The sequence below is a fragment of the Cyclopterus lumpus genome, chromosome 11 (assembly GCF_009769545.1).
Source record: "Cyclopterus lumpus isolate fCycLum1 chromosome 11, fCycLum1.pri, whole genome shotgun sequence".
Lineage (NCBI taxonomy): Eukaryota > Metazoa > Chordata > Actinopteri > Perciformes > Cyclopteridae > Cyclopterus > Cyclopterus lumpus.
The window spans coordinates 22,469,090-22,496,589 of NC_046976.1; the positions used below are offsets into that span (position 1 = coordinate 22,469,090).

Genomic DNA, 27,500 nt, shown 5'->3' on the forward strand with positions numbered 1-27,500 from the left:
TGCAGTGTGTAGTTTAACTACACTAGTATACTGCAGTGTGTAGTTTAACTACACTAGTATACTGCAGTGTGTATTGTGACTACACTAGTATACTGCAGTGTGTAGTTTAACTACACTAGTATACTGCAGTATGTAGTTTAACTACACTAGTATACTGCAGTGTGTAGTTTAACTACACTAGTATACTGCAGTGTGTAGTTTAACTACACTAGTATACTGCAGTGTGTATTGTGACTACACTAGTATACTGCAGTGTGTAGTTTAACTACACTAGTATACTGCAGTGTGTAGTTTAACTACACTAGTATACTGCAGTGTGTATTGTGACTACATTAGTATACTGCAGTGTGTAGTTTAACTACATTAGTATACTGCAGTGTGTATTGTGACTACACTAGTATACTGCAGTGTGTAGTTTAACTACATTAGTATACTGCAGTGTGTATTGTGACTACATTAGTACACTGTAGTGTATACTAGTACACTGCAGTGTGTATTGTGACTACACTAGTACACTGTAGTGTGTATACTAGTACACTGCAGTGTGTACTGTGTATACTAGTATCAGTAAACAGGAAGTAATCGACAAACAAAACACTTTGACGTTTTTATGTTTTTTGACAAACTGATAAAATGTAACAAACAACTTGATGAACAGACGCAGAGTTTTACTGCAGCGGGACAGACAGGAAGGAGCTGCTCAAAACAGCAGGAAGTCCTGATCCTCCACAATAAGAGTCCAGAGTCCAGAGCCCCCCCCCCCCTCCAAAAAAAAAGAGAAAATGCAAAAGGGGGGACAGGAGTACCCACAAACAACCACACTCTTCTTCATTGTGTTTCATCATCTTCATCATCATTATCATCATCATCATCATCTTCCCTGTATTAAAAGAATTCCCGGATTCCTCCTCAAAGTGCATCATGGGAAAACCACCACACGGCGACCTTTGACCCACCGGTCTCCTCCGTGGAAACAGCATAAGTCCGAGCGTGTCCAAGCACCGCCCCTCCCGTGGCGGTCAGTGCATGTTGTCGGGAGGGGGCGGGGCCTCTCTCAGGTTTGGCGTCCGGCGTCCGATTGGTCCGAGCGCCCGTCAGTCGCTGTCCGAGCCGACGGCCGACGAGCCTTTCCTCTTCCTCTTCGGGGGTTTGGGCTTGGAGTCCTCCTCCTCCTGAAACACAGAGCAGAGCGTTGTGGACCAACCCAAACCACGCGGCTCGGGGCCGGACCGCCTTACGTACCGAGGCGCTGCTGGAGGCGCTCTCCTCCTCGTTGTTGGTGGGCGGGGCCGCTCCTTTCCGGGAGCGTGGCGAGGAGGCGGGGGCTTTACGGCGAGCCTTGGGGGGCTTCGACTGGGAGTCCTCGTACTCCTCGGCCAGAGCAAAGAGGTCGCTGAACCTACAGGAAGTGACGTCATCAGAGAGTGTGAGAGTGTGAGAGTGTCAGAGTGTGAGAGTGAGTGTGAGTCTGTGTGTACCTCATCTTGTGTGCTTCATCACAACTGGCTTGAACGTGCTGCAGAGCCTGAAGGATCGGAGTCTGAGTGAAGACTGAGAGACAAACACATCAATCACTGTGAGTTTTTACACAGTATGCATACATACATACATGCATACATACATACATACATACACACGTATGTATGTATGTATGCATACATACATACATACACACACACACGTATGTATGTATGTATGTATGTATGCATACATACATACATACATACACACGTATGTATGTATGTATGCATACATACATACATACACACACACGTATGTATGTATGTATGCATACATACATACATACACACACACACGTATGTATGTATGTATGTATGTATGCATACATACATACACACACACACGTATGTATGTATGTATGCATACATACATACATACATACACACACACACGTATGTATGTATGTATGTATGCATACATACATACACACACACACGTATGTATGTATGTATGCATACATACATACATACATACACACACACACACACACGTACGTATGTATGCATACATACATGCATACATACATACATACATACATGCATGCATGCATGCATGTACGTACGTACGCACACATACATACATACGCACGCACGCACACACGCACACACACACACACACACACACATGCATGTATGTATGTATGTGTGTATGCATGCATGCATACATACATACATACACACGCATGTATGTATGTATACATACATACATACACACACATACATACATACATGCATGCATGCATGTATGTATGTATGTATGCATGCATACATACATACATACATACACACGCATGTATGTATGTATACATACATACATACATACATACATACATACACACACACGCATGTATGTATACATACATACATACATGCATGCCCTGGAAAGCCTGATCTGATGAGTCCAGACGGCATTCATCCCACTTGGGATGGAGCGCGTCTCATTTCTGTGAACATGGCCAAGTTGATTAACGGACTTAATCCATGACCCAGAGTTCAGATCAGGAAGCAGAAGCAGAGTTGTAGTCTTCCACCCTTCTCTGCACTTCCATTGGAGCAGTTACCCACCCTTAACCTTAACTCTATAGAGACTGTGTCTGTCCCACGGCCACTTAAATTAATTAAATCAAAAGTAACCAGAAGAGGAGTCATACAAAATAACCTCATACAGGTTAACATCACTACTGCAACAGTGCAACAAAACAGGAGAATTAAATGAGGACTCCTAAATATTAGATCTCTGTCATCTAAAGCTGTATTAGTAAATGATTTAATATCAGACAATCACATTGATTTATTGTGTCTTACTGAAACCTGGCTGAGCCATGAAGAATATGTCAGCCTAAATGAATCAACTCCTCCAAGTCATATTAATACTCACATTCCTCGAGGCACCGGCCGAGGAGGTGGAGTAGCAGCCATCTTTGACTCAAGCCTATTAATGAATCCTAAACCTAAACTAAACTACAACTCATTTGAAAGCCTTGTTCTTAGTCTTTCACATCCAACCTGGAACATTTTTAGAGTGTTTATCAAGTTTAGTCCTTAAAACTGATAAGGTTATTATTGTAGGAGATTTTAATATTCATGTGGATATTGATAATAATTGCCTTAGTGCTGCATTTATCTCATTGTTGGACTCGATTGGCTTCTGTCAGAGAGTACAGAAACCCACTCACTGCTTTGGCCACACCCTCCACCTTGTTCTTACATATGGCATTGACATTGAGCATTTGGAGGTCTTCCCACAGAACCCTCTTCTGTCAGACCATTACCTCATAACTTTTGACTTTATACTCCCGGAGTGTACACCGTTAGTCAAAAGTTTCTACACCAGATGTCTAACTGACAGTGCTGTAGCTACATTTAAAGAAGAGATTCCTTCTGCATTTGATTCAATACCACGTCTCAATGTGACAGAGGACTCCTGTGCTAACTTTAGTCCGTCCCAGATTGATCATCTTGTCGATAGTGCTACAGGCTCACTGAGAATGACACTAGACTCGATAGCCCCACTGAAGAAAAAGACAGTGAGGCAAAGGAGGTTTGCTCCCTGGTATAACCCTCAGACCCGCGACCTAAAGCAAACTTCACCAAAGCTTTAAAGCATATGGCGTTCCACCAATCTGGAAGAATCACGCTTAGTTTGGAGAGATAGTCTTAAAACATATAAAAAGGCTCTCCGTAATGCCAGAGCAGCCTATTACTCATCAGTAATAGAGAAAAATAAGAACAACCCCAGGGTTCTCTTTAGCACTGTAGCCAGGCTGACAGAGAGTCACAGCTCTGTGGAGCCGTGTATTCCTATAGACCTCAGTAGTAATGACTTCATGAACTTCTTCAATGAAAAGATTTGAACTATTAGAGGCAAGATTGATGATCTCTTGCCCTCAACTACTGCCGATCTGTCTTCAAGAGGAGTGGCCTTGGAAACGGCTGTATGCCCTGGTGTATATTTGGATAGCTTTTCTCCCATTAACCTAGACCAATTGTCCTCAACGGTTTCCACTTCTAAACCGTCTACCTGTCTCTTAGACCCCATCCCAACGAGGCTGCTTAAAGACGTGTTGCCTTTAATTGGCACCTCTCTGCTGGATATTGTCAATGTGTCTTTGCTAACAGGCCATGTACCACATTCCTTCAAAGTAGCTGTAATTAAACCTCTCCTGAAGAAGACCACTCTTAATCCAGAGGTGTTGGCTAACTACAGACCGATCTCTAACCTTCCCTTCCTCTCTAAGATCCTTGAGAAAGTAGGACTCATCTCTGTACTGGTCTTGTTAGACCTTAGTGCTGATAAAGGACTCATCTCTGTACTGGTCTTGTTAGACCTTAGTGCTGATAAAGGACTCATCTCTGTACTGGTCTTGTTAGACCTTAGTGCTGATAAAGGACTCATCTCTGTACTGGTCTTGTTAGACCTTAGTGCTGATAAAGGACTCATCTCTGTACTGGTCTTGTTAGACCTTAGTGCTGATAAAGGACTCATCTCCGTACTGGTCTTGTTAGACCTTAGTGCTGATAAAGGACTCATCTCTGTACTGGTCTTGTTAGACCTTAGTGCTGCGTTCGACACCATTGACCATGACATCCTATTACAGAGACTGGATCAGTCGATTGGAATTTCAGGTACCGCACTAAGTTGGTTTAAATCCTATTTATCAGATCGATCTCAATTTGTATTTGTAAACGATGAAGCCTCAATGACCACCAACGTTAATCACGGAGTTCCACAAGGTTCTGTGCTTGGACCAATTTTATTTACCTTATATATGCTTCCTTTGGGCAACATTATCAGGAAACACTGCATAAACTTTCATTGCTATGCAGACGATACTCAATTATATCTATGGATCAAACCAGAGGAGACCAACCAGCTCGCTAAAATTCAAGAATGTCTTAAAGACATAAAAACACGGATGACCTGCAACTTCCTGATGTTAAACTCAGACAAAACTGAAGTTATTTTACTGGGCCCTGAACACCTCAGAGATCAATTATCTGGTGATGTGGTTTCTGTAGATGGCATTTCCCTGGCATCCAACACCACTGTAAAGGATCTCTAGTTATCTTTGACCCAGACTTGTCCTTTAACTCCACGTTAAGCAAATCTCAAGGATTGCATTTTTTCATCTACGTAACATTTCAAAAATCAGGCACATCTTGTCTCAAAAAGATGCAGAAAAGCTGGTTCACGCGTTTGTTACTTCCAGACTAGATTACTGCAACTCCTTATTATCAGGCTGCTCTAATAAGTCTCTTAAGTCCCTCCAGTTGATCCAGAATGCTGCAGCTCGTGTTCTCACAAAAACTAAGAAAAGAGATCACATGACTCCTGTATTAGCTGCTCTGCACTGACTCCCTGTAAAATCAAGAATCACATTTAAAATTCTTCTCCTCACCTACAAAGCCTTGATTGGTGATGCACCATCATATCTTAAGGAGCTTGTAGTACCATATTGCCCCACTAGAGAGCTGCTCACTAAATGTGGGACTACTTGTGGTTCCTAGAGTCCTAAAAAGTAGGATGGGAGCCAGAGCCTTCAGTTATCAAGCTCCTCTTTTATGGAACCAGCTTCCACTTTCAGTCCTGGAGGCAGACACAGTCACCTCATTCAAGAATAGACTTAAGACTTTCCTCTTTAATAGTGCTTATAGTTAGGGCTGAATCAGGTTTGCCCTGGTCCAGCCCCTTGATATGCTGCTATAGGCTTATAGGCTGCTGGGGGATGTTTTAGGATACACTGAGCACCTCTCTCCTCTTCTCTCTCTACTTATGGATACATTTACATCTCTCCATTGCACCTTATTAACTCTGCTTCCTCCCCGGAGTCGTTGTGACTTCACGTCTCATAGGGTCCATTGGACCTGGAGGTGTCTGATGCTGGTGAACTGGCCTCCCATTGGCCCTGCTGATGCCCCGCCCCCCCTCCTCTCTACCTCCTTCTGTTTCATGGATTGGAGTTCCATTCATACATTGTCATATTCATGTAATGTGTTTATGTAACTCTGTAACTCTGTTCATCTGGTCACATGACATCTATTCATCTGTCCATCCGGGGAGAGGGATCCTCCTCTGTTCTCTCCTGAAGGTTTCTTCCCTTTTGGGGACGTGAGCATCCGTCCAGGTTTGACTGTGAGATGAGCAGAACCTGGACCAGAGCCTGGACCAGAACCTGGACCAGAGCCTGGACCAGAACCTGGACCAGAGCCTGGACCAGAGCCTGGACCAGAACCTGGACCAGAGCCTGGACCAGAACCTGTGCCGCCTTCTGAGTGAGAAGGGGTCGGATTCTCCTGATGTTGTACAGCATGTACCTACAGGAGCGTGTTGTTGCGGTGATGTTGGCAGTCAGGGAGAGTTGACTGACAGGTGTCACACCGAGGTTCATGGCAGTCGGGGGCGGAGCCAACACTGAGTTGTTGAATAGGGAAGGTAGAGCCGTAGTAGCACTTTAGTAGCACTTAAATGTCTCTTACTGATAGCACTTTGTAGTTTAACACTCTAGTAGCACTTAAATGTCCCTTACCGATAGCACTTTGTTGTTTAGCACTTTAGTAGCACTTAAATGTCTCTTAATGATAGCACTTTGTAGTTTAACGTTATTGAAGAAATTGTACCTTCTTGATTCTTGTTGTTCTGAGTTTGGACTCATGGTTTAACTCACTTATTGTAAGTCGCTTTGGATAAAAGCGCCAGCTAAATGACATGTAATGTAATGTAATGTAATGTTATGTAATATGAGGGTGAGATATAAGAGTGAGATATGAGGGTGAGATATGATGCTGCGTCCCATTGTAACTCAATGCACAGACGTAAATGACGCGCAGCAAATTTTTCGACGCCGAGTTGCGAAAGCCAATCAGCATTGAGAAGCTCCGCCCCCTGGCTGCTGCTCCTCTAGAGCGCTGGAAGAGGCAGTTATCCAGACGTAGCTGTGTGAGCCTACAGGTGATATTTATATATATATTTATATTAATGTTATGAACCCAAACACCAGGGCGTTAGATGTTCCCACGGAAATGATAACTGTTTCCACAGAGATAAGCCACGCCCCCTCTTAGGTGTGAACGCAGCATCGCTCGTTGGATCTTTTGTACAACTGAAAATGAAGCACACAGTGTGTGTGTGTGTCTGTGTGTGTCTGTGTCTGTGTCTGTGTGTGTGTGTGTCTGTGTGTGTGTGTGTCTGTGTGTGTGTGTCTGTGTGTGTGTGTGTCTCTGTGTGTGTGTCTGTGTGTGTGTCTGTGTGTGTGTCTGTGTGTGTGTCTGTGTGTGTGTGTGTCTGTGTGTGTGTCTGTGTGTGTGTCTGTGTGTGTCTGTGTCTGTGTGTGTCTGTGTCTGTGTGTGTGTGTCTGTGTGTGTCTGTGTGTGTGTGTCTGTGTGTGTGTGTGTGTGTGTCTCTGTGTGTGTGTCTGTGTGTGTGTCTCTGTGTGTGTGTGTGTGTGTGTGTGTGTGTCTGTGTCTGTGTGTGTCTGTGTCTGTGTGTGTGTGTGTGTGTGTGTGTGTGTGTGTGTGTCTCTGTGTGTGTGTCTGTGTGTGTGTCTGTGTGTGTGTCTGTGTGTGTGTCTGTGTCTGTGTGTGTGTCTGTGTGTGTGTCTGTGTGTGTGTCCTCACAGTTGTTCTTGCTGTTGCTCAGACTCAGCCTCAGGTTATCCATGTGCTCCAGGATCTGTTCCAGGGTCAGCTGAGCCAGTTTACTGCTGGAGCTGCGGAGACTGAAGACAGAGACGTTAATGTAGACAGGAGAGGACAGACAGGAGACTGAAGACAGAGACGTTAATGTAGACAGGAGACAGGTGAGGACAGACAGGAGACTGAAGACAGAGACGTTAATGTAGACAGGAGAGGACAGACAGGAGACTGAAGACAGAGACGTTAATGTAGACAGGAGACAGGTGAGGACAGACAGGAGACTGAAGACAGAGACGTTAATGTAGACAGGAGACAGAGACGTTAATGTAGACAGGAGACAGGTGAGGACAGACAGGAGACTGAAGACAGAGACGTTAATGTAGACAGGAGACAGGTGAGGACAGACAGGAGACTGAAGACAGAGACGTTAATGTAGACAGGAGAGGACAGACAGGAGACTGAAGACAGAGACGTTAATGTAGACAGGAGAGGACAGACAGGAGACTGAAGACAGAGACGTTAATGTAGACAGGAGAGGACAGACAGGAGACTGAAGACAGAGACGTTAATGTAGACAGGAGAGGACAGACAGGAGACTGAAGACAGAGACGTTAATGTAGACAGGAGAGGACAGACAGGAGACTGAAGACAGAGACGTTAATGTAGACAGGAGACAGGTGAGGACAGACAGGAGACTGAAGACAGAGACGTTAATGTAGACAGGAGACAGGTGAGGACAGACAGGAGACTGAAGACAGAGACGTTAATGTAGACAGGTGAGGACAGACAGGAGACTGAAGACAGAGACGTTAATGTAGACAGGTGAGGACAGACAGGAGACTGAAGACAGAGACGTTAATGTAGACAGGTGAGGACAGACAGGAGACTGAAGACAGAGACGTTAATGTAGACAGGTGAGGACAGACAGGAGACTGAAGACAGAGACGTTAATGTAGACAGGAGACAGGTGAGGACAGACAGGAGACTGAAGACAGAGACGTTAATGTAGACAGGAGACAGAGACGTTAATGTAGACAGGTGAGGACAGACAGGAGACTGAAGACAGAGACGTTAATGTAGACAGGAGAGGACAGACAGGAGACTGAAGACAGAGACGTTAATGTAGACAGGTGAGGACAGACAGGAGACTGAAGACAGAGACGTTAATGTAGACAGGAGAGGACAGACAGGAGACTGAAGACAGAGACGTTAATGTAGACAGGAGACAGGTGAGGACAGACAGGAGACTGAAGACAGAGACGTTAATGTAGACAGGAGAGGACAGACAGGAGACTGAAGACAGAGACGTTAATGTAGACAGGAGACAGGTGAGGACAGACAGGAGACTGAAGACAGAGACGTTAATGTAGACAGGAGAGGACAGACAGGAGACTGAAGACAGAGACGTTAATGTAGACAGGAGACAGGTGAGGACAGACAGGAGACTGAAGACAGAGACGTTAATGTAGACAGGAGACAGAGACGTTAATGTAGACAGGAGACAGGTGAGGACAGACAGGAGACTGAAGACAGAGACGTTAATGTAGACAGGAGACAGGTGAGGACAGACAGGAGACTGAAGACAGAGACGTTAATGTAGACAGGAGAGGACAGACAGGAGACTGAAGACAGAGACGTTAATGTAGACAGGAGAGGACAGACAGGAGACTGAAGACAGAGACGTTAATGTAGACAGGAGAGGACAGACAGGAGACTGAAGACAGAGACGTTAATGTAGACAGGAGAGGACAGACAGGAGACTGAAGACAGAGACGTTAATGTAGACAGGAGAGGACAGACAGGAGACTGAAGACAGAGACGTTAATGTAGACAGGAGACAGGTGAGGACAGACAGGAGACTGAAGACAGAGACGTTAATGTAGACAGGAGACAGGTGAGGACAGACAGGAGACTGAAGACAGAGACGTTAATGTAGACAGGTGAGGACAGACAGGAGACTGAAGACAGAGACGTTAATGTAGACAGGTGAGGACAGACAGGAGACTGAAGACAGAGACGTTAATGTAGACAGGTGAGGACAGACAGGAGACTGAAGACAGAGACGTTAATGTAGACAGGTGAGGACAGACAGGAGACTGAAGACAGAGACGTTAATGTAGACAGGTGAGGACAGACAGGAGACTGAAGACAGAGACGTTAATGTAGACAGGAGAGGACAGACAGTCACCTGTCCCCCCCCTGTCCTCACCTCTGTCTCTTGCGGGGCTGGTTGTTGTTCTTGATCAGCTGGGCCTTGATGTGTTCTCCCAGTGAGTCGTCATATTTGGACGCCCAGTGTCTCAGGATGCTGGTGGTGAACTGGTCCTCATGGTGGCAGGGACGACTCAGGACCATCTTCACCATCTCCTCACTTGGCCTGGGACAGACAGGTCAACAGACAAAGAGGCCAACATACAGACAGGTCAAGAGGAAGACAGACCCACAGACAAAGAGGCCAACAGACAGACAAAGAGGCCAACATACAGACAGACCAACAGACACACAGACCAACAGACACAGAGACCAACATACAGACAGACAGACCAACAGACAGAGACCGACAGACAAAGAGGCCAACATACAGACAGACAGACCAACAGACAGAGACCGACAGACAAAGAGGCCAACATACAGACAGACCAACAGACACACAGACCAACAGACACAGAGACCAACAGACAGACAGACCAACAGACAAAGAGGCCAACAGACACAGAGAACAACCGACACAGAGACCAACATACAGACAGACAGACCAACAGACAGACAGAGGCCAACATACAGACAGGCCAACAGACAGACCAACAGACAGAGACCAACAGACAAAGAGGCCAACATACAGACAGACCCAACAGACAAAGAGGCCAACATACAGACAGACCAACACACAGACAGGCCAACAGACCAACATACAGACAGACCAACAGACAAAGAGGCCAACATACAGACAGACCAACAGACAAAGAGATCAACAGACAAAGAGGCCAACATACAGACAGACCAACACACAGACAGACCAACAGACAAAGAGGCCAACATACAGCAAAAAGGCCAACATACAGACAGACCAACAGACAAAGAGATCAACAGACAAAGAGGCCAACATACAGACAGACCAACACACATACAGGCCAACAGACCAACATACAGACAGACCAACAGACATATGTACATACTTCTCTCTGCGGAGCTGTAGCAGCAAACAGGATAAGGCCTCTGGATGTTCTGCAGACAGAAGAGACGTCTGTGAGTAAAGTGTCCTCATGAGGACAGACCAGGTCTCCGGAACTCAACCCACCTTTATACTTGAGGTGCTGCAGGATGGGGATGATGGTCTCCAGAGGGATGCTGTGGGCCAGGAACAGCTGCCAGGTGCTGTACTGCTCAAAGGTCTCCCAGTCCAGAGACTGGACTGTGGACAGAGGAGACATGTGAGGACAGAGGACACATAAGGACAGAAGAGACCCAGGAGGACAGAGGGGACACAAGAGGACAGGGGAGACACATGAGGACAGGGGAGACACATGTGGACAGAGACATGAGGACAGAGGAGACACAGGACAGGGGAGACACAGGAGGACAGAGGAGACACAGGACAGGGGAGACACAGGAGGACAGAGACATGAGGACAGAGTAAACACAGGACAGAGGAGACACAGGACAGGGGAGACACAGGAGGACAGAGACATGAGGACAGAGTAAACACAGGACAGAGGAGACACAGGACAGGGGAGACACAGGAGGACAGAGACATGAGGACAGAGTAAACACAGGACAGAGGAGACACACGACAGGGGAGACACAGGAGGACAGAGGAGACACAGGACAGGGGAGACACAGGAGGACAGGAGACACAGGACAGGGGAGACACAGGAGGACAGAGGAGACACAGGACAGGGGAGACACAGGAGGACAGGAGACACAGGACAGGGGAGACACAGGAGGACAGAGGAGACACAGGACAGGGGAGACACAGGAGGACAGGAGACACATGAGGACAGAGGAGACACGTGAGGACATAGGAGACACATGAGGACATACATAGGAGACGCATGAGGATACATGAGGACATAGGAGACACATGAGGATAGGAGACACATGAGGACAGAGAAGGACAAAGGAGACACATTAGGATATACATAGGAGACACATGAGGACAGAGGAGACACGGAAGAACAGTGTGTACTGCAGTAAGAGACGTACGTGTGTGTGTGTGTGTGTGTGTGTGTCTCACTGAGGATGTTGAGGACAGAGTCTTTCCTGAACATCACCAGATTCCCCATCATCACGTGACACATCAGCTCCTGTAACTGCAGAGTTTGCATCCTGGTTACTGAACAGGTGGGACGGGTCATCCAGGTCTGGATCAGGTCTCTTAGAGGCTCACTCACCTGTGTGGAGTCGATGACGGCCACGATCATGTTGAGCAGCTCACCACTCCTCAACGTCTCATCTGGGAACTGAAGGGAAATGTTCACAAGACCTCAAGAGACCTTGGGAGTCCTCGAGAGACCTCACGAGACCTCGGGAGTCATCGAGAAAACTCGGGAGTCATCAAGAGACCTCACAAGACCTCGGGAGTCATCAAGAGACCTCGAGAAACCTTGGGGGTCATCGAGAGACCTCACGAGACCTCGGGAGTCATCGAGAGACCTCACAAGACCTCGGGAGTCATCAAGAGACCTCGAGAAACCTCGGGAGTCATCGAAAGACCTCGAGAAACCTTGGGGGTCATCGAGAGACCTCACGAGACCTCGGGAGTCATCGAGAGACCTCACAAGACCTCGGGAGTCATCAAGAGACCTCGAGAGTCATCGAGAGACCTCGAGAAACCTTGGGGGTCATCGAGAGACCTCACGAGACCTCGGGAGTCATCGAGAGACCTCACAAGACCTCGGGAGTCATCAAGAGACCTCGAGAAACCTCGGGAGTCATCGAAAGACCTCGAGAAACCTTGGGGGTCATCAAGAGACCTCGAGAAACCTCGGGAGTCATCGAGAGACCTCGAGAAACCTTGGGGGTCATCGAGAGACCTCACGAGACCTCGGGAGTCATCGAGAGACCTCGAGAAACCTCGGGAGTCATCGAGAGACCTCGGGAGTCATCGAGAGACCTCGGGAAACCTCGGGGGTCATCGAGAGACCTCACGAGACCTCGGGAGTCATCGAGAGACCTCGGGAGTCATCGAGAGACCTCACAAGACCTCGGGAGTCATCAAGAGACCTCGAGAAACCTCGGGAGTCATCGAGAGACCTCACGAGACCTCGAGAGACCTCGGCACAGGATGGTAGTACGTACCTCAGAGTATATCGAGGGGGTGAGGTAGCAAAGCAGCCGGACGTCGTCCTCCTGACACGCCTTCATGTCCATCATCAGACAGGTGTGCAGATCACCGAGAGCCGTCGCCTGAGCGAAGGACTCGTACAGCATCATCTTACCGTTGGCCGCTTTACTGCACACACACAACCACACACACACACAAACTGTCTCTTCTGCACCATTTCTATTTTACAGGACAACACCTTCATATTGGGACCCACCCCGAGGCTCTCACCTGGCTTTGAGGTAGTAGAGCAGGTGGTACCCGATCTTGGGTTGTTTCTGATAGAACTCAGCCAGCATGTCGAGCAGCACAGAGAATCCACTGTTATCCTCCTGCATGGTGACCAGGTTCCTGAAGACCAGGCAGACGGGTTTGGATACCGACTCCTCCAGGGACCTGAGAGACAGACAGGTAATGAGAGACTGACAGTTGGATCCCTTTTGTATCCGTTTCCAGGTCCCTAAAGTTATTAGACCTTTACCCCTCCGAAAACAAGTCATGTTTATCCGCGGTGGTCGCTTTGAACATTAGTTTGAATCAACATGTTGAGTCTTACTCCTCAGTGATCTCGTCTGGCAGGACGTCTCCTCTGAAGTGATCTTTAAACAGTTCAGCCAGACACGAAGCCAGAGCAGACATCTGCTCCGAGTCAAAGTCCTCCTGCAACACGGCACAGTGGAACCCATTAGAACACACAGTAGAACATAGAACACACTGTAGAACACTTTAGACCACACAGTAGAACCCATTAGAACACACAGTAGAACCCATTAGAACATACAGTAGAACCCATTAGAACATACAGTAGCACATAGAACACACTGTAGAACACTTTAGACCACACAGTAGAACCCATTAGAACACACAGTAGCACATAGAACACACAGTAGAACCCATTAGAACATACAGTAGCACATAGAACACACAGTAGAACACTTTAGACCACACAATAGAACGCATTAGAACACACAGTAGCACATAGAACACACTGTAGAACACTTTAGACCACAGTAGAACGCATTAGAACACACAGTAGCACATAGAACACACTGTAGAACACTTTAGACCACACAGTAGAACCCATTAGAACACACAGTAGAACGCATTAGAACATACAGTAGCACATAGAACACACAGTAGCACATAGAACACACAGTAGCACACACTGTAGAACACACAGTAGCACATAGAACACACTGTAGAACACACAGTAGCACATATAACACACTGTAGACCACACAGTAGAACCCATTAGAACACACAGTAGAACGCATTAGAACACACAGTAGCACATAGAACACACTTTAGACCACACAGTAGCACATAGAACACACAGTAGCACATAGAACACACTTTAGACCATACAGTAGCACATAGAACACACTTTAGACCACACAGTAGAACCCATTAGAACACACAGTAGCACATAGAACACACTGTAGAACACACAGTAGCACATATAACACACTGTAGACCACACAGTAGAACCCATTAGAACACACAGTAGAACGCATTAGAACACACAGTAGCACATAGAACACACTTTAGACCACACAGTAGCACATAGAACACACTGTAGAACACACAGTAGCACATAGAACACACTTTAGACCATACAGTAGCACATAGAACACACTTTAGACCACACAGTAGAACCCATTAGAACACACAGTAGACCACACAGTAGCACATAGAACACAAACATACAAAAACACTGTAGAACAGACTAGAACATAGAACACGCTGTAGAACAGACTAGAACATAGAACACGCTGTAGAACAGACTAGAACATAGAACACGCTGTAGAACAGACTAGAACATAGAACACGCTGTAGAACAGACTAGAACATAGAACACGCTGTAGAACAGACTAGAACATAGAACACACTGTAGAACAGACTAGAACATAGAACACGCTGTAGAACAGACTAGAACATAGAACACGCTGTAGAACAGACTAGAACATAGAACACACTGTAGAACAGACTAGAACATAGAACACACTGTAGAACAGACTAGAACATAGAACACGCTGTAGAACAGACTAGAACATAGAACACACTGTAGAACAGACTAGAACATAGAACACGCTGTAGAACAGACTAGAACATAGAACACGCTGTAGAACAGACTAGAACATAGAACACGCTGTAGAACAGACTAGAACATAGAACACGCTGTAGAACAGACTAGAACATAGAACACGCTGTAGAACAGACTAGAACATAGAACACACTGTAGAACAGACTAGAACATAGAACACGCTGTAGAACAGACTAGAACATAGAAGACACTGTAGAACAGACTAGAACATAGAACACGCTGTAGAACAGACTAGAACATAGAACACACTGTAGAACAGACTAGAACATAGAACACGCTGTAGAACAGACTAGAACATAGAACACGCTGTAGAACAGACTAGAACATAGAACACACTGTAGAACAGACTAGAACAGACTGATCGAAGAAAACTAACCTCCAGGATCAGATCCACAATTTCCTGCATCACTTCACACTGAGTCTCTGTGTCACTGAGGAGACATAATCAATAAGTATTGACTGATAAATGATCAATAAACACTGATCAATAAACACTGATAAATGATCAATAAACACTGATCAATGATCAATAAACACTGATCAATGATCAATAAACAGGGTCTCCAGGGTCTCACCTGGTTTTCTGCAGCTGCTGGACTTTCTCCTTCATGGTGTCGTCTAATTGGTCGAGCCAAGGTGTGATGTCAGCGGGCTCCTCCACCACGGCTTCTTTGATTGGATGAAACCTGAACTCCCTCTTCTTGCCTGCAGTGATTGGTCGAAAGACGGTCAGATAAATCTGCAGACTTACTGGTTACAGTGGTTATACTGGTTATACTGGTTACAGTGATTATAGTGGTTATACTGGTTACAGTGATTATACTGGTTACAGTGATTATACTGGTTATACTGGTTACACTGATTATACTGGTTATACTGGTTACACTGATTATACTGGTTATACTGGTTACACTGATTATACTGGTTATACTGGTTACACTGATTATACTGGTTACACTGATTATACTGGTTACAGTGGTTATACTGGTTACACTGATTATACTGGTTATTGATTATAGTGGTTATACTGGTTACACTGATTATACTGGTTATACTGGTTACACTGATTATACTGGTTACACTGATTATACTGGTTATACTGGTTACACTGATTATACTGGTTATACTGGTTACACTGATTATACTGGTTACAGTGGTTATACTGGTTACACTGATTATACTGGTTATTGATTATAGTGGTTATACTGGTTACACTGATTATACTGGTTATACTGGTTACACTGATTATACTGGTTATTGATTATAGTGGTTATACTGGTTACACTGATTATACTGGTTATACTGGTTACACTGATTATACTGGTTACACTGATTATACTGGTTATACTGGTTACACTGATTATACTGGTTACACTGATTATACTGGTTATACTGGTTACACTGATTATACTGGTTATACTGGTTACAGTGGTTATACTGGTTACACTGATTATACTGGTTATACTGGTTATACTGGTTACACTGATTATACTGGTTACACTGATTATACTGGTTACACTGATTATACTGGTTATACTGGTTACACTGATTATACTGGTTACACTGATTATACTGGTTACACTGATTATACTGGTTACAGTGGTTATACTGGTTACAGTGATTATACTGGTTAGTGATTACACTGATTATACTGGTTACAGTGATTATACTGGTTACAGTGATTATACTGGTTATACTGGTTACAGTGATTATACTGGTTATACTGGTTACAGTGATTATACTGGTTACAGTGATTATACTGGTTATACTGGTTGCAGTGATTATACTGGTTATACTGGTTACAGTGATTATACTGGTTACAGTGGTTATACTGGTTACAGTGATTATAGTGATTATACTGGTTATACTGGTTACACTGATTATACTGGTTACAGTGATTATACTGGTTATACTGGTTACAGTGATTATACTGGTTATACTGGTTACAGTGATTATACTGGTTACAGTGATTATACTGGTTATACTGGTTGCAGTGATTATACTGGTTATACTGATTACAGTGGTTATACTGGTTACAGTGGTTATACTGGTTACAGTGATTATAGTGATTATACTGGTTATACTGGTTACACTGATTATACTGGTTACACTGATTATACTGGTTACACTGGTTATACTGGTTATACTGGTTACAGTGATTATACTGGTTAGTGATTACACTGATTATACTGGTTACAGTGATTATACTGGTTACAGTGATTATACTGGTTACACTGATTATACTGGTTACACTGATTATACTGGTTATACTGGTTACAGTGATTATACTGGTTAGTGATTACACTGATTATACTGGTTACAGTGATTATACTGGTTACAGTGATTATACTGGTTATACTGGTTAGTGATTATACTGGTTATACTGGTTACAGTGATTATACTGGTTACAGTGATTATACTGGTTATACTGGTTACAGTGATTATACTGGTTACAGTGATTATAGTGGTTATACTGGTTACAGTGATTATACTGGTTACAGTGATTATACTGGTTTACTGGTTACAGTGATTATACTGGTTACAGTGATTATACTGGTTATACTGGTTGCAGTGATTATACTGGTTATACTGGTTACAGTGATTATACTGGTTACACTGATTACAGTGGTTATACTGGTTACAGTGGTTATACTGGTTACAGTGATTATAGTGATTATACTGGTTATACTGGTTACACTGATTATACTGGTTACACTGATTATACTGGTTACACTGATTATACTGGGTACAGTGGTTATACTGGTTACAGTGATTATACTGGTTAGTGATTACACTGATTATACTGGTTACAGTGATTATACTGGTTACAGTGATTATACTGGTTATACTGGTTACAGTGATTATACTGGTTATACTGGTTACAGTGATTATACTGGTTATACTGGTTACAGTGATTATACTGGTTACAGTGATTATACTGGTTATACTGGTTACAGTGATTATACTGGTTACAGTGATTATACTGGTTATACTGGTTACAGTGATTATACTGGTTACACTGATTACAGTGGTTATACTGGTTACAGTGGTTATACTGGTTACAGTGATTATAGTGATTATACTGGTTACACTGATTATACTGGTTACACTGATTATACTGGTTACAGTGATTACAGTGGTTATACTGGTTACACTGATTATACTGGTTACAGTGATTATACTGGTTATACTGGTTACACTGATTATACTGGTTATACTGGTTACAGTGATTATACTGGTTATACTGGTTACAGTGATTATACTGGTTAGTGATTATACTGGTTATACTGGTTACACTGATTATACTGGTTACAGTGATTATACTGGTTATACTGGTTACAGTGATTATACTGGTTATACTGATTATAGTGGTTACAGTGATTATACTGGTTACACTGATTATACTGGTTACAGTGATTATACTGGTTACAGTGATTATACTGGTTACACTGATTATACTGGTTACAGTGATTATACTGGTTACAGTGATTATACTGGTTACACTGATTATACTGGTTACAGTGATTATACTGGTTACAGTGATTATACTGGTTACACTGATTATACTGGTTACACTGATTATACTGGTTACACTGATTATACTGGTTACAGTGGTTATACTGGTTACAGTGATTATACTGGTTAGTGATTACACTGATTATACTGGTTACAGTGATTATACTGGTTACAGTGATTATACTGGTTATACTGGTTACAGTGATTATACTGGTTATACTGGTTACAGTGATTATACTGGTTACAGTGATTATACTGGTTATACTGGTTGCAGTGATTATACTGGTTATACTGGTTACAGTGATTATACTGGTTACAGTGGTTATACTGGTTACAGTGATTATAGTGATTATACTGGTTATACTGGTTACACTGATTATACTGGTTACAGTGATTATACTGGTTATACTGGTTACAGTGATTATACTGGTTATACTGGTTACAGTGATTATACTGGTTACAGTGATTATACTGGTTATACTGGTTGCAGTGATTATACTGGTTATACTGATTACAGTGGTTATACTGGTTACAGTGGTTATACTGGTTACAGTGATTATAGTGATTATACTGGTTATACTGGTTACACTGATTATACTGGTTACACTGATTATACTGGTTACACTGGTTATACTGGTTATACTGGTTACAGTGATTATACTGGTTAGTGATTACACTGATTATACTGGTTACAGTGATTATACTGGTTACAGTGATTATACTGGTTACACTGATTATACTGGTTACACTGATTATACTGGTTATACTGGTTACAGTGATTATACTGGTTAGTGATTACACTGATTATACTGGTTACAGTGATTATACTGGTTACAGTGATTATACTGGTTATACTGGTTAGTGATTATACTGGTTATACTGGTTACAGTGATTATACTGGTTACAGTGATTATACTGGTTATACTGGTTACAGTGATTATACTGGTTACAGTGATTATACTGGTTATACTGGTTACAGTGATTATACTGGTTATACTGGTTACAGTGATTATACTGGTTACAGTGATTATACTGGTTTACTGGTTACAGTGATTATACTGGTTACAGTGATTATACTGGTTATACTGGTTGCAGTGATTATACTGGTTATACTGGTTACAGTGATTATACTGGTTACACTGATTACAGTGGTTATACTGGTTACAGTGGTTATACTGGTTACAGTGATTATAGTGATTATACTGGTTATACTGGTTACACTGATTATACTGGTTACACTGATTATACTGGTTACACTGATTATACTGGGTACAGTGGTTATACTGGTTACAGTGATTATACTGGTTAGTGATTACACTGATTATACTGGTTACAGTGATTATACTGGTTACAGTGATTATACTGGTTATACTGGTTACAGTGATTATACTGGTTATACTGGTTACAGTGATTATACTGGTTATACTGGTTACAGTGATTATACTGGTTACAGTGATTATACTGGTTATACTGGTTACAGTGATTATACTGGTTACAGTGATTATACTGGTTATACTGGTTACAGTGATTATACTGGTTACACTGATTACAGTGGTTATACTGGTTACAGTGGTTATACTGGTTACAGTGATTATAGTGATTATACTGGTTACACTGATTATACTGGTTACACTGATTATACTGGTTACAGTGATTACAGTGGTTATACTGGTTACACTGATTATACTGGTTATACTGGTTACAGTGATTATACTGGTTATACTGGTTACACTGATTATACTGGTTATACTGGTTACAGTGATTATACTGGTTATACTGGTTACAGTGATTATACTGGTTAGTGATTATACTGGTTATACTGGTTACACTGATTATACTGGTTACAGTGATTATACTGGTTATACTGGTTACAGTGATTATACTGGTTATACTGATTATAGTGGTTACAGTGATTATACTGGTTACACTGATTATACTGGTTACAGTGATTATACTGGTTACAGTGATTATACTGGTTACACTGATTATACTGGTTACAGTGATTATACTGGTTACAGTGATTATACTGGTTACACTGATTATACTGGTTACAGTGATTATACTGGTTACAGTGATTATACTGGTTACACTGATTATAGTGGTTATACTGGTTACAGTGATTATACTGGTTACACTGATTATACTGGTTACACTGATTATACTGGTTACAGTGATTATACTGGTTATACTGGTTACAGTGGTTATACTTGTTACACTGATTATAGTGGTTATACTGGTTACAGTGATTATAGTGATTATACTGGTTACACTGATTATACTGGTTACAGTGGTTATACTGGTTACAGTGATTATAGTGATTATACTGGTTACAGTGATTATACTGGTTACACTTATTATACTGGTTACACTGATTATACTGGTTACAGTGATTATACTGGTTACACTGATTATACTGGTTACAGTGGTTATACTGGTTACAGTGATTATAGTGATTATACTGGTTACAGTGATTATACTGGTTACACTTATTATACTGGTTACACTGATTATACTGGTTACAGTGATTATACTGGTTACAGTGATTATACTGGTTACACTGATTATACTGGTTACAGTGATTATACTGGTTACACTGATTATACTGGTTACACTGATTATACTGGTTACAGTGATTATACTGGTTACAGTGATTATACTGGTTACACTTATTATACTGGTTACACTGATTATACTGGTTACAGTGATTATACTGGTTACACTGATTATACTGGTTACAGTGGTTATACTGGTTACAGTGATTATAGTGATTATACTGGTTACAGTGATTATACTGGTTACACTTATTATACTGGTTACACTGATTATACTGGTTACACTGATTATACTGGTTACAGTGATTATACTGGTTACAGTGATTATACTGGTTACACTGATTATACTGGTTACAGTGATTATACTGGTTACACTGATTATACTGGTTACAGTGATTATACTGGTTACACTTATTATACTGGTTACACTGATTATACTGGTTACAGTGATTACAGTGGTTATACTGGTTACACTGATTATACTGGTTATACTGGTTACAGTGATTATACTGGTTATACTGGTTACAGTGATTATACTGGTTAGTGATTATACTGGTTATACTGGTTACACTGATTATACTGGTTACAGTGATTATACTGGTTATAGTGATTATACTGGTTATACTTGTTACAGTGATTATACTGGTTATACTGGTTACACTGATTATACTGGTTACACTGATTATACTGGTTACACTAATTATACTGGTTACACTGATTATACTGGTTACACTGATTATACTGGTTACAGTGATTACAGTGGTTATACTGGTTACACTGATTATACTGGTTACACTAATTATACTGATTATACTGGTTACAGTGATTACAGTGGTTATACTGGTTACACTTATTATACTGGTTACAGTGATTATACTGATACTGGTTACACTGATTATACTGGTTACACTGATTATACTGGTTACAGTGATTATACTGGTTACAGTGATTATACTGATACTGGTTACACTGATTATACTGGTTACAGTGATTATACTGGTTACACTGATTATACTGATTACAGTGATTATACTGGTTACAGTGATTATACTGGTTACAGTGGTTATACTGGTTACAGTGATTATACTGGTTACAGTGATTATACTGGTTATACTGGTTACAGTGATTACACTGATTATACTGGTTACACTGATTATACTGGTTATACTGGTTACAGTGGTTATACTGGTTACACTGATTATACTGGTTACAGTGATTACACTGATTACAGTGATTATACTGGTTACAGTGATTATACTGGTTATACTGGTTATAGTGGTTACAGTGATTATACTGGTTACACTGATTATACTGGTTACACTGATTATACTGGTTACAGTGATTATACTGGTTACACTGATTATACTGGTTACACTGATTATACTGGTTACACTGATTATACTGGTTACACTGATTATACTGATACTGGTTACACTGATTATACTGGTTACAGTGATTATACTGGTTGTATTTGTTACACTGATTATACTGGTTATACTGGTTACAGTGGTTATACTGGTTACAGTGATTACACTGGTTACAGTGATTATACTGGTTACAGTGATTATACTGGTTACACTGATTATACTGGTTACAGTGATTATACTGGTTACACTGATTATACTGGTTATTGATTATAGTGGTTATACTGGTTAAACTGATTATAGTGGTTATACTGGTTACAGTGGTTATACTGGTTACCTTTGTTGAGGACTTCCTCCTCATCATCGCTGAAGGCAGCCTCTGTGTTGTCATAGCAACCATCCTCCTTGTCCAACACATTGTTGTCCATCTCCAAAGAAGTGGCCTCCTCCATCTTGACTACACACACACACAGTGAATACTGTCATTAAATTAGTCAATCAATTAGTAGTGTGTGTGTGTGTGTGTGTGTGTGTGTGTGTGTGTGTGTGTGTGTGTGTGTGTGGTACCTTCAGTCGGGGGGGAGGGCGAGCTGCAGAACTCAGGGAATCTCTCTCTCAACATCGATCGAAGCTCTCGGTCCAACTTTGGATTATCAAACAGCGGAGCGAGGTGACTGAGAGAGAGAGAGAGAGAGAGAGAGAGAGAGGCTGATCAATAATCAATAAGTGGTGGACTGACGGGGTGTGTGTGTGTGTGTGTGTGTGTGTGTGTGCTTCTTACGCCAGCACTCTCTTCTCCATGATAAAGGTGAGCGAGTTGAAGACGCCCTGACGGACCTGAGACTCCAACGGAGGGAAGAAGTGAGGGATGATCTGAGGAGAGATGATCCATTTAGTGTGTGTGTGAGAGAGTGAGTGAGTGAGAGTGAGTGAGTGAGTGTGTGAGAGTGAGTGAGTGTGAGTGAGTGTGAGTGAGAGAGTGAGTGTGAGTGAGTGAGAGTGAGTGAGAGAGTGAGAGTGAGTGAGTGAGTGAGTGTGTGAGAGTGAGTGTGAGTGAGTGTGAGTGAGTGAGAGTGAGTGAGTGTGTGAGAGTGAGTGTGAGTGAGTGTGAGTGAGTGAGAGTGAGTGAGTGAGTGAGTGAGTGTGTGAGAGTGAGTGTGAGTGAGTGTGAGTGAGTGAGAGTGAGTGAGTGAGTGTGAGTGAGTGAGTGAGAGTGAGTGAGTGAGTGAGTGTGTGAGAGTGAGTGAGTGTGAGTGAGTGAGAGTGAGTGAGTGAGTGTGAGTGAGTGAGTGAGAGTGAGTGAGTGAGTGTGTGAGAGTGAGTGAGTGTGAGTGAGAGTGAGTGAGTGAGTGTGAGTGAGAGAGTGAGTGAGTGTGTGAGTGTGAGTGAGTGAGTGAGAGAGTGAGTGTGAGAGAGTGAGAGAGAGTGAGTGAGTGTGTGTGAGAGAGTGTGAGTGAGTGTGTGTGAGAGTGTGAGAGTGAGAGTGTGTGAGTGAGTGAGTGTGTGTGAGTGTGAGTGAGTGAGTGAGTGTGAGAGTGAGAGAGAGTGAGTGTGTGTGAGAGTGAGTGAGTGTGTGTGAGAGAGTGTGAGAGTGTGTGAGTGAGTGAGTGTGTGTGTGTGTGAGAGAGAGAGTGAGAGTGTGTGAGTGAGTGAGTGTGTGTGAGAGAGAGAGATTGAGAGTGTGAGAGAGAGTGAGAGTGTGAGTGTGTGAGTGAGTGAGTGAGAGAGAGAGTGTGAGAGTGTGTGAGTGAGTGAGTGTGTGTGAGAGTGTGTGTGTGAGTGTGTGAGTGAGTGAGTGTGTGTGAGAGAGAGAGTGTGTGAGTGAGTGAGTGTGTGTGAGAGAGAGAGATTGAGAGTGTGAGAGAGAGTGAGAGTGTGAGTGTGTGAGTGAGTGAGTGAGAGAGAGAGTGTGAGAGTGTGTGAGTGAGTGAGTGTGTGTGAGAGTGTGTGTGTGAGTGAGTGAGTGAGTGAGTGTGTGTGTGTGAGTGTGTGTGTTACCCTGCACATGAAGTCCAGCAGTGTAGCAGTGATGGCAGGGTGAGGTTTCATGGAGTGATGCATCACCAGGATCGCAGGTTCTGATAAAACAGGTTTATATTGGTATTCATTAGTGAGTATTGATAACTATTGATAGTTATTCTTTACCTATATTCACTATTGATAGAGTATAGGTAACTGATAACCAATATTCGTCAGTCTGAGAGGACCTTATTGAAATTACTCGGATTCTTATTATTCTGCTTTTTATTTTTGAACATTGGGACATTTTTTTAAACTAACCATATTTGTCCGTCTTGGTGAAAATATCCATCCGATCGAGGAGTTGCTCTCTAGCGCCCCCTAAAAGTTTGACCGGCGACGCCCCTCACCCACAATGTCCGATTGACTTGAAATTTTTCACACATGTTCATATTCACCTGCTCTACAAAAAACCCTCTCAGACCCCTAAGCTCCGCCTACTTAGATTTTCCGCCATTTTGAATTTTGTGAAAAAAACATAATTGACTTTCTTAACTACATGCTGGGTCCAAATCAACAAAACCTGATATCAATCAAATCATTAAAGCCAGATGACGTAGAATATGTCAACCGTTTATTTATATCTCATTGTGTTAAGGATCTATGGCCCAATGAACATCTTAGGGGCGTGTCTTGTTTTTCAATGCTCATAGCGTCAACACTATTGGGACTAATCACTCGAAAACATTTTTCCTAAGTGCACATGGCATGCCTTAACTTGTGCGATTTGAACACTAGGGGGCGCTACAATAACGTTTTTCGCTCGTTCGCTCGTTTTTGCCGTTATACATTTACCGTTATCTCCCACAAAAAAGATCAGATCGACTTCAATCTTCCTTCCAGGATGATCAGAAGGCCTTGAGCATGATTATTCTGCAAAAAAACTTTGTTTTCACCCACTCTCACTTGTCGTTAAGAATATTCCAATAAAATCCCACTTCCTGTTTGTTGTTATGCTAGAGACTGTTGCTTTAACTCAACCAATCTTTCCAAAGATAATCATGCATGATGCCAGTCAAGCCCTGAACACATTTCCACGAAGAAACATTCGAAATTTTCATTGGAACACAGACAACAATATTTTCTAGCTATGCGAGTTCCAATCAAATTTTTTCAGCAAACCGGTGGCGCAGTGAGATAAACACCTGACTTGAGTGCAGGAGTCTTATGTTCAAATCCAGGCCGCGGCAATTTTATTTCATCAATTTTTTTTTTTTCCCTTTAATTTACACAACGTGGTCTAGACTTCACGTAGAGACACGTGGTGCATGTATCTGTTCACATTCTCAAAGCGCCCCCTGCTGGCTCAACTGGACTCTAATCTGCCCCAAACTCGTCGTGCTTGTTACAAGTCACGGCCTGAGGATATCGGCGAGCTTATTTTTACCTGCAGTCGACGCGCCACCAACTGGCGAAATAATTTTTGGGTTACACAACAAACGGTAAAACGTACGACCGGCGGCCGCTCGTTCTCGGCCGAGCGGGTCGGCGTCCCACCGGGTGAGCGAGGACCCGTTCATCGCTGCTCGCAGCTTTAATTATCTATATTATTGGTAACTATCACAAGTGTAGAAAGATCAAAGTGTGTGTGTCACCTATGTTCATGATGCTGTCTTTCTCAGGGTTGAAGAACAGCCAATCATAGAAGAGAGCCAGCTTGGCATTGGAGGCGGCGACATTCGACTGGAGACACAAATCGATCAATCGATCGGTTGGTTATTGATTTTCAAAGACGTCGTGTTGCAAATGGACGGCCGTCCCCTTACCGTGCAGGTGGTGAGCAGCCAGCCAATGATGGCCCAGCGCGGCAGAATGTCCGAGCTCAGCACCTCATTGGACGGGTGGACCACGCCACATATGTAGCGAATCAGATCGCAGCGCAGCGATTGGCTCTCTGCTGTGGACAGGTACTGTCTCTGAAACCAGTCCTGGTAGCGCTTCTGCTGCCCAAAACGCACCTGGAACAGTAGCAAGTCATCTGTGTGTGTACTCTGTGAGTGTACTCTGTGAGTGTACTCTGTGTGTGTACTCTGTGAGTGTGTGTACTCTGTGAGTGTGTGTGTGTATATGTATATGTATATATATATATATATATACACACACATACTGTGTGTACTTAGTGTGTACTGTGTGAGTTACCCTGGAGGTCATGAACAGCAGCTTCGTCTCCATGTCCGGTGTGAGACGACAGGCCAGAAACTTCCTGGAGGTGCGAGCGGTCAGCAGTTGGAGAACACCTGAGACACACATCAGGTTACAGGTGAGTACCGTACACTACTGCTGTGGTGTAGTTCACTAGTGGACTATGGACTGTGGGTGGTGCAGCTTACCAGTGAACTGAGGACTGAGGACTTGTGGATGGTGCAGCAGGTCCTTCCACACCAGCTCCATCTCTGGAATTCGAGCAACGTTCTGCATCAGGCGAACCAGATCTCTGCCGATGATCTGACACTCCATAAACTACAGAGACACAGCATCGTCAGGGTAACCACCCGGTAATCAATACAAACAGCCAGCCTTCCTTCCTTCCTTCCTTACCTTCTCCCTCAACATGGAGATACAGTAGTCGACCTCTTTCTGACGTAGAATCAGCAGGTTTGGAGCTCCGTGGTCGACGATAAGGCGAAGATAGGTGTAGACCGACATCGCTATCAGCATCCCACTCTTCAGCACCCATTCCCTACAGGGAGGAACATATTCAGCTGCTTCACAGTAGACCCTCCAGCTGACTCACAGTACAGACCCTCCAGCTGACTCATAGTACAGACCCTCCAGCTGACTCATAGTACAGACCCTCCAGCTGACTCATAGTACAGACCCTCCAGCTGCTTCACAGCACAGACCCTCCAGCTGACTCATAGTACAGACCCTCCAGTTGACTCATAGCACAGACCCTCCAGTTGACTCATAGTACAGACCCTCCAGCTGACTCACAGTACAGACCCTCCAGCTGACTCATAGTACAGACCC

The 27,500-nt window shown here is 43.2% G+C and overlaps 1 protein-coding gene across 1 annotated transcript in view; it reads right to left on the bottom strand.

The window, feature by feature from the left end:
* Nucleotides 1-594: 594 nt before the first annotated feature.
* Nucleotides 595-27,500, bottom strand: part of ints3 (integrator complex subunit 3) — a 37,772-nt gene continuing 10,866 nt past the window's right edge. Inside the window, exons 7-29 of the mRNA XM_034545626.1 lie at nt 27,069-27,210; nt 26,861-26,990; nt 26,670-26,767; nt 26,297-26,488; nt 26,126-26,213; nt 24,510-24,589; nt 23,293-23,384; nt 23,079-23,185; nt 22,849-22,968; nt 15,655-15,784; nt 15,456-15,510; nt 13,532-13,635; nt 13,207-13,371; nt 12,951-13,104; nt 12,044-12,112; nt 11,887-11,962; nt 10,951-11,064; nt 10,829-10,877; nt 9,862-10,029; nt 7,635-7,735; nt 1,479-1,551; nt 1,243-1,399; nt 595-1,172 (exon numbers count right to left, since the gene is read on the bottom strand). Of these exons, the coding sequence (XP_034401517.1) occupies nt 1,095-1,172; nt 1,243-1,399; nt 1,479-1,551; nt 7,635-7,735; nt 9,862-10,029; nt 10,829-10,877; nt 10,951-11,064; nt 11,887-11,962; nt 12,044-12,112; nt 12,951-13,104; nt 13,207-13,371; nt 13,532-13,635; nt 15,456-15,510; nt 15,655-15,784; nt 22,849-22,968; nt 23,079-23,185; nt 23,293-23,384; nt 24,510-24,589; nt 26,126-26,213; nt 26,297-26,488; nt 26,670-26,767; nt 26,861-26,990; nt 27,069-27,210 (2,542 nt within the window). The 3' untranslated portion in view covers nt 595-1,094. The remainder of the gene's footprint in view (nt 1,173-1,242; nt 1,400-1,478; nt 1,552-7,634; nt 7,736-9,861; nt 10,030-10,828; nt 10,878-10,950; nt 11,065-11,886; nt 11,963-12,043; nt 12,113-12,950; nt 13,105-13,206; nt 13,372-13,531; nt 13,636-15,455; nt 15,511-15,654; nt 15,785-22,848; nt 22,969-23,078; nt 23,186-23,292; nt 23,385-24,509; nt 24,590-26,125; nt 26,214-26,296; nt 26,489-26,669; nt 26,768-26,860; nt 26,991-27,068; nt 27,211-27,500) is intronic.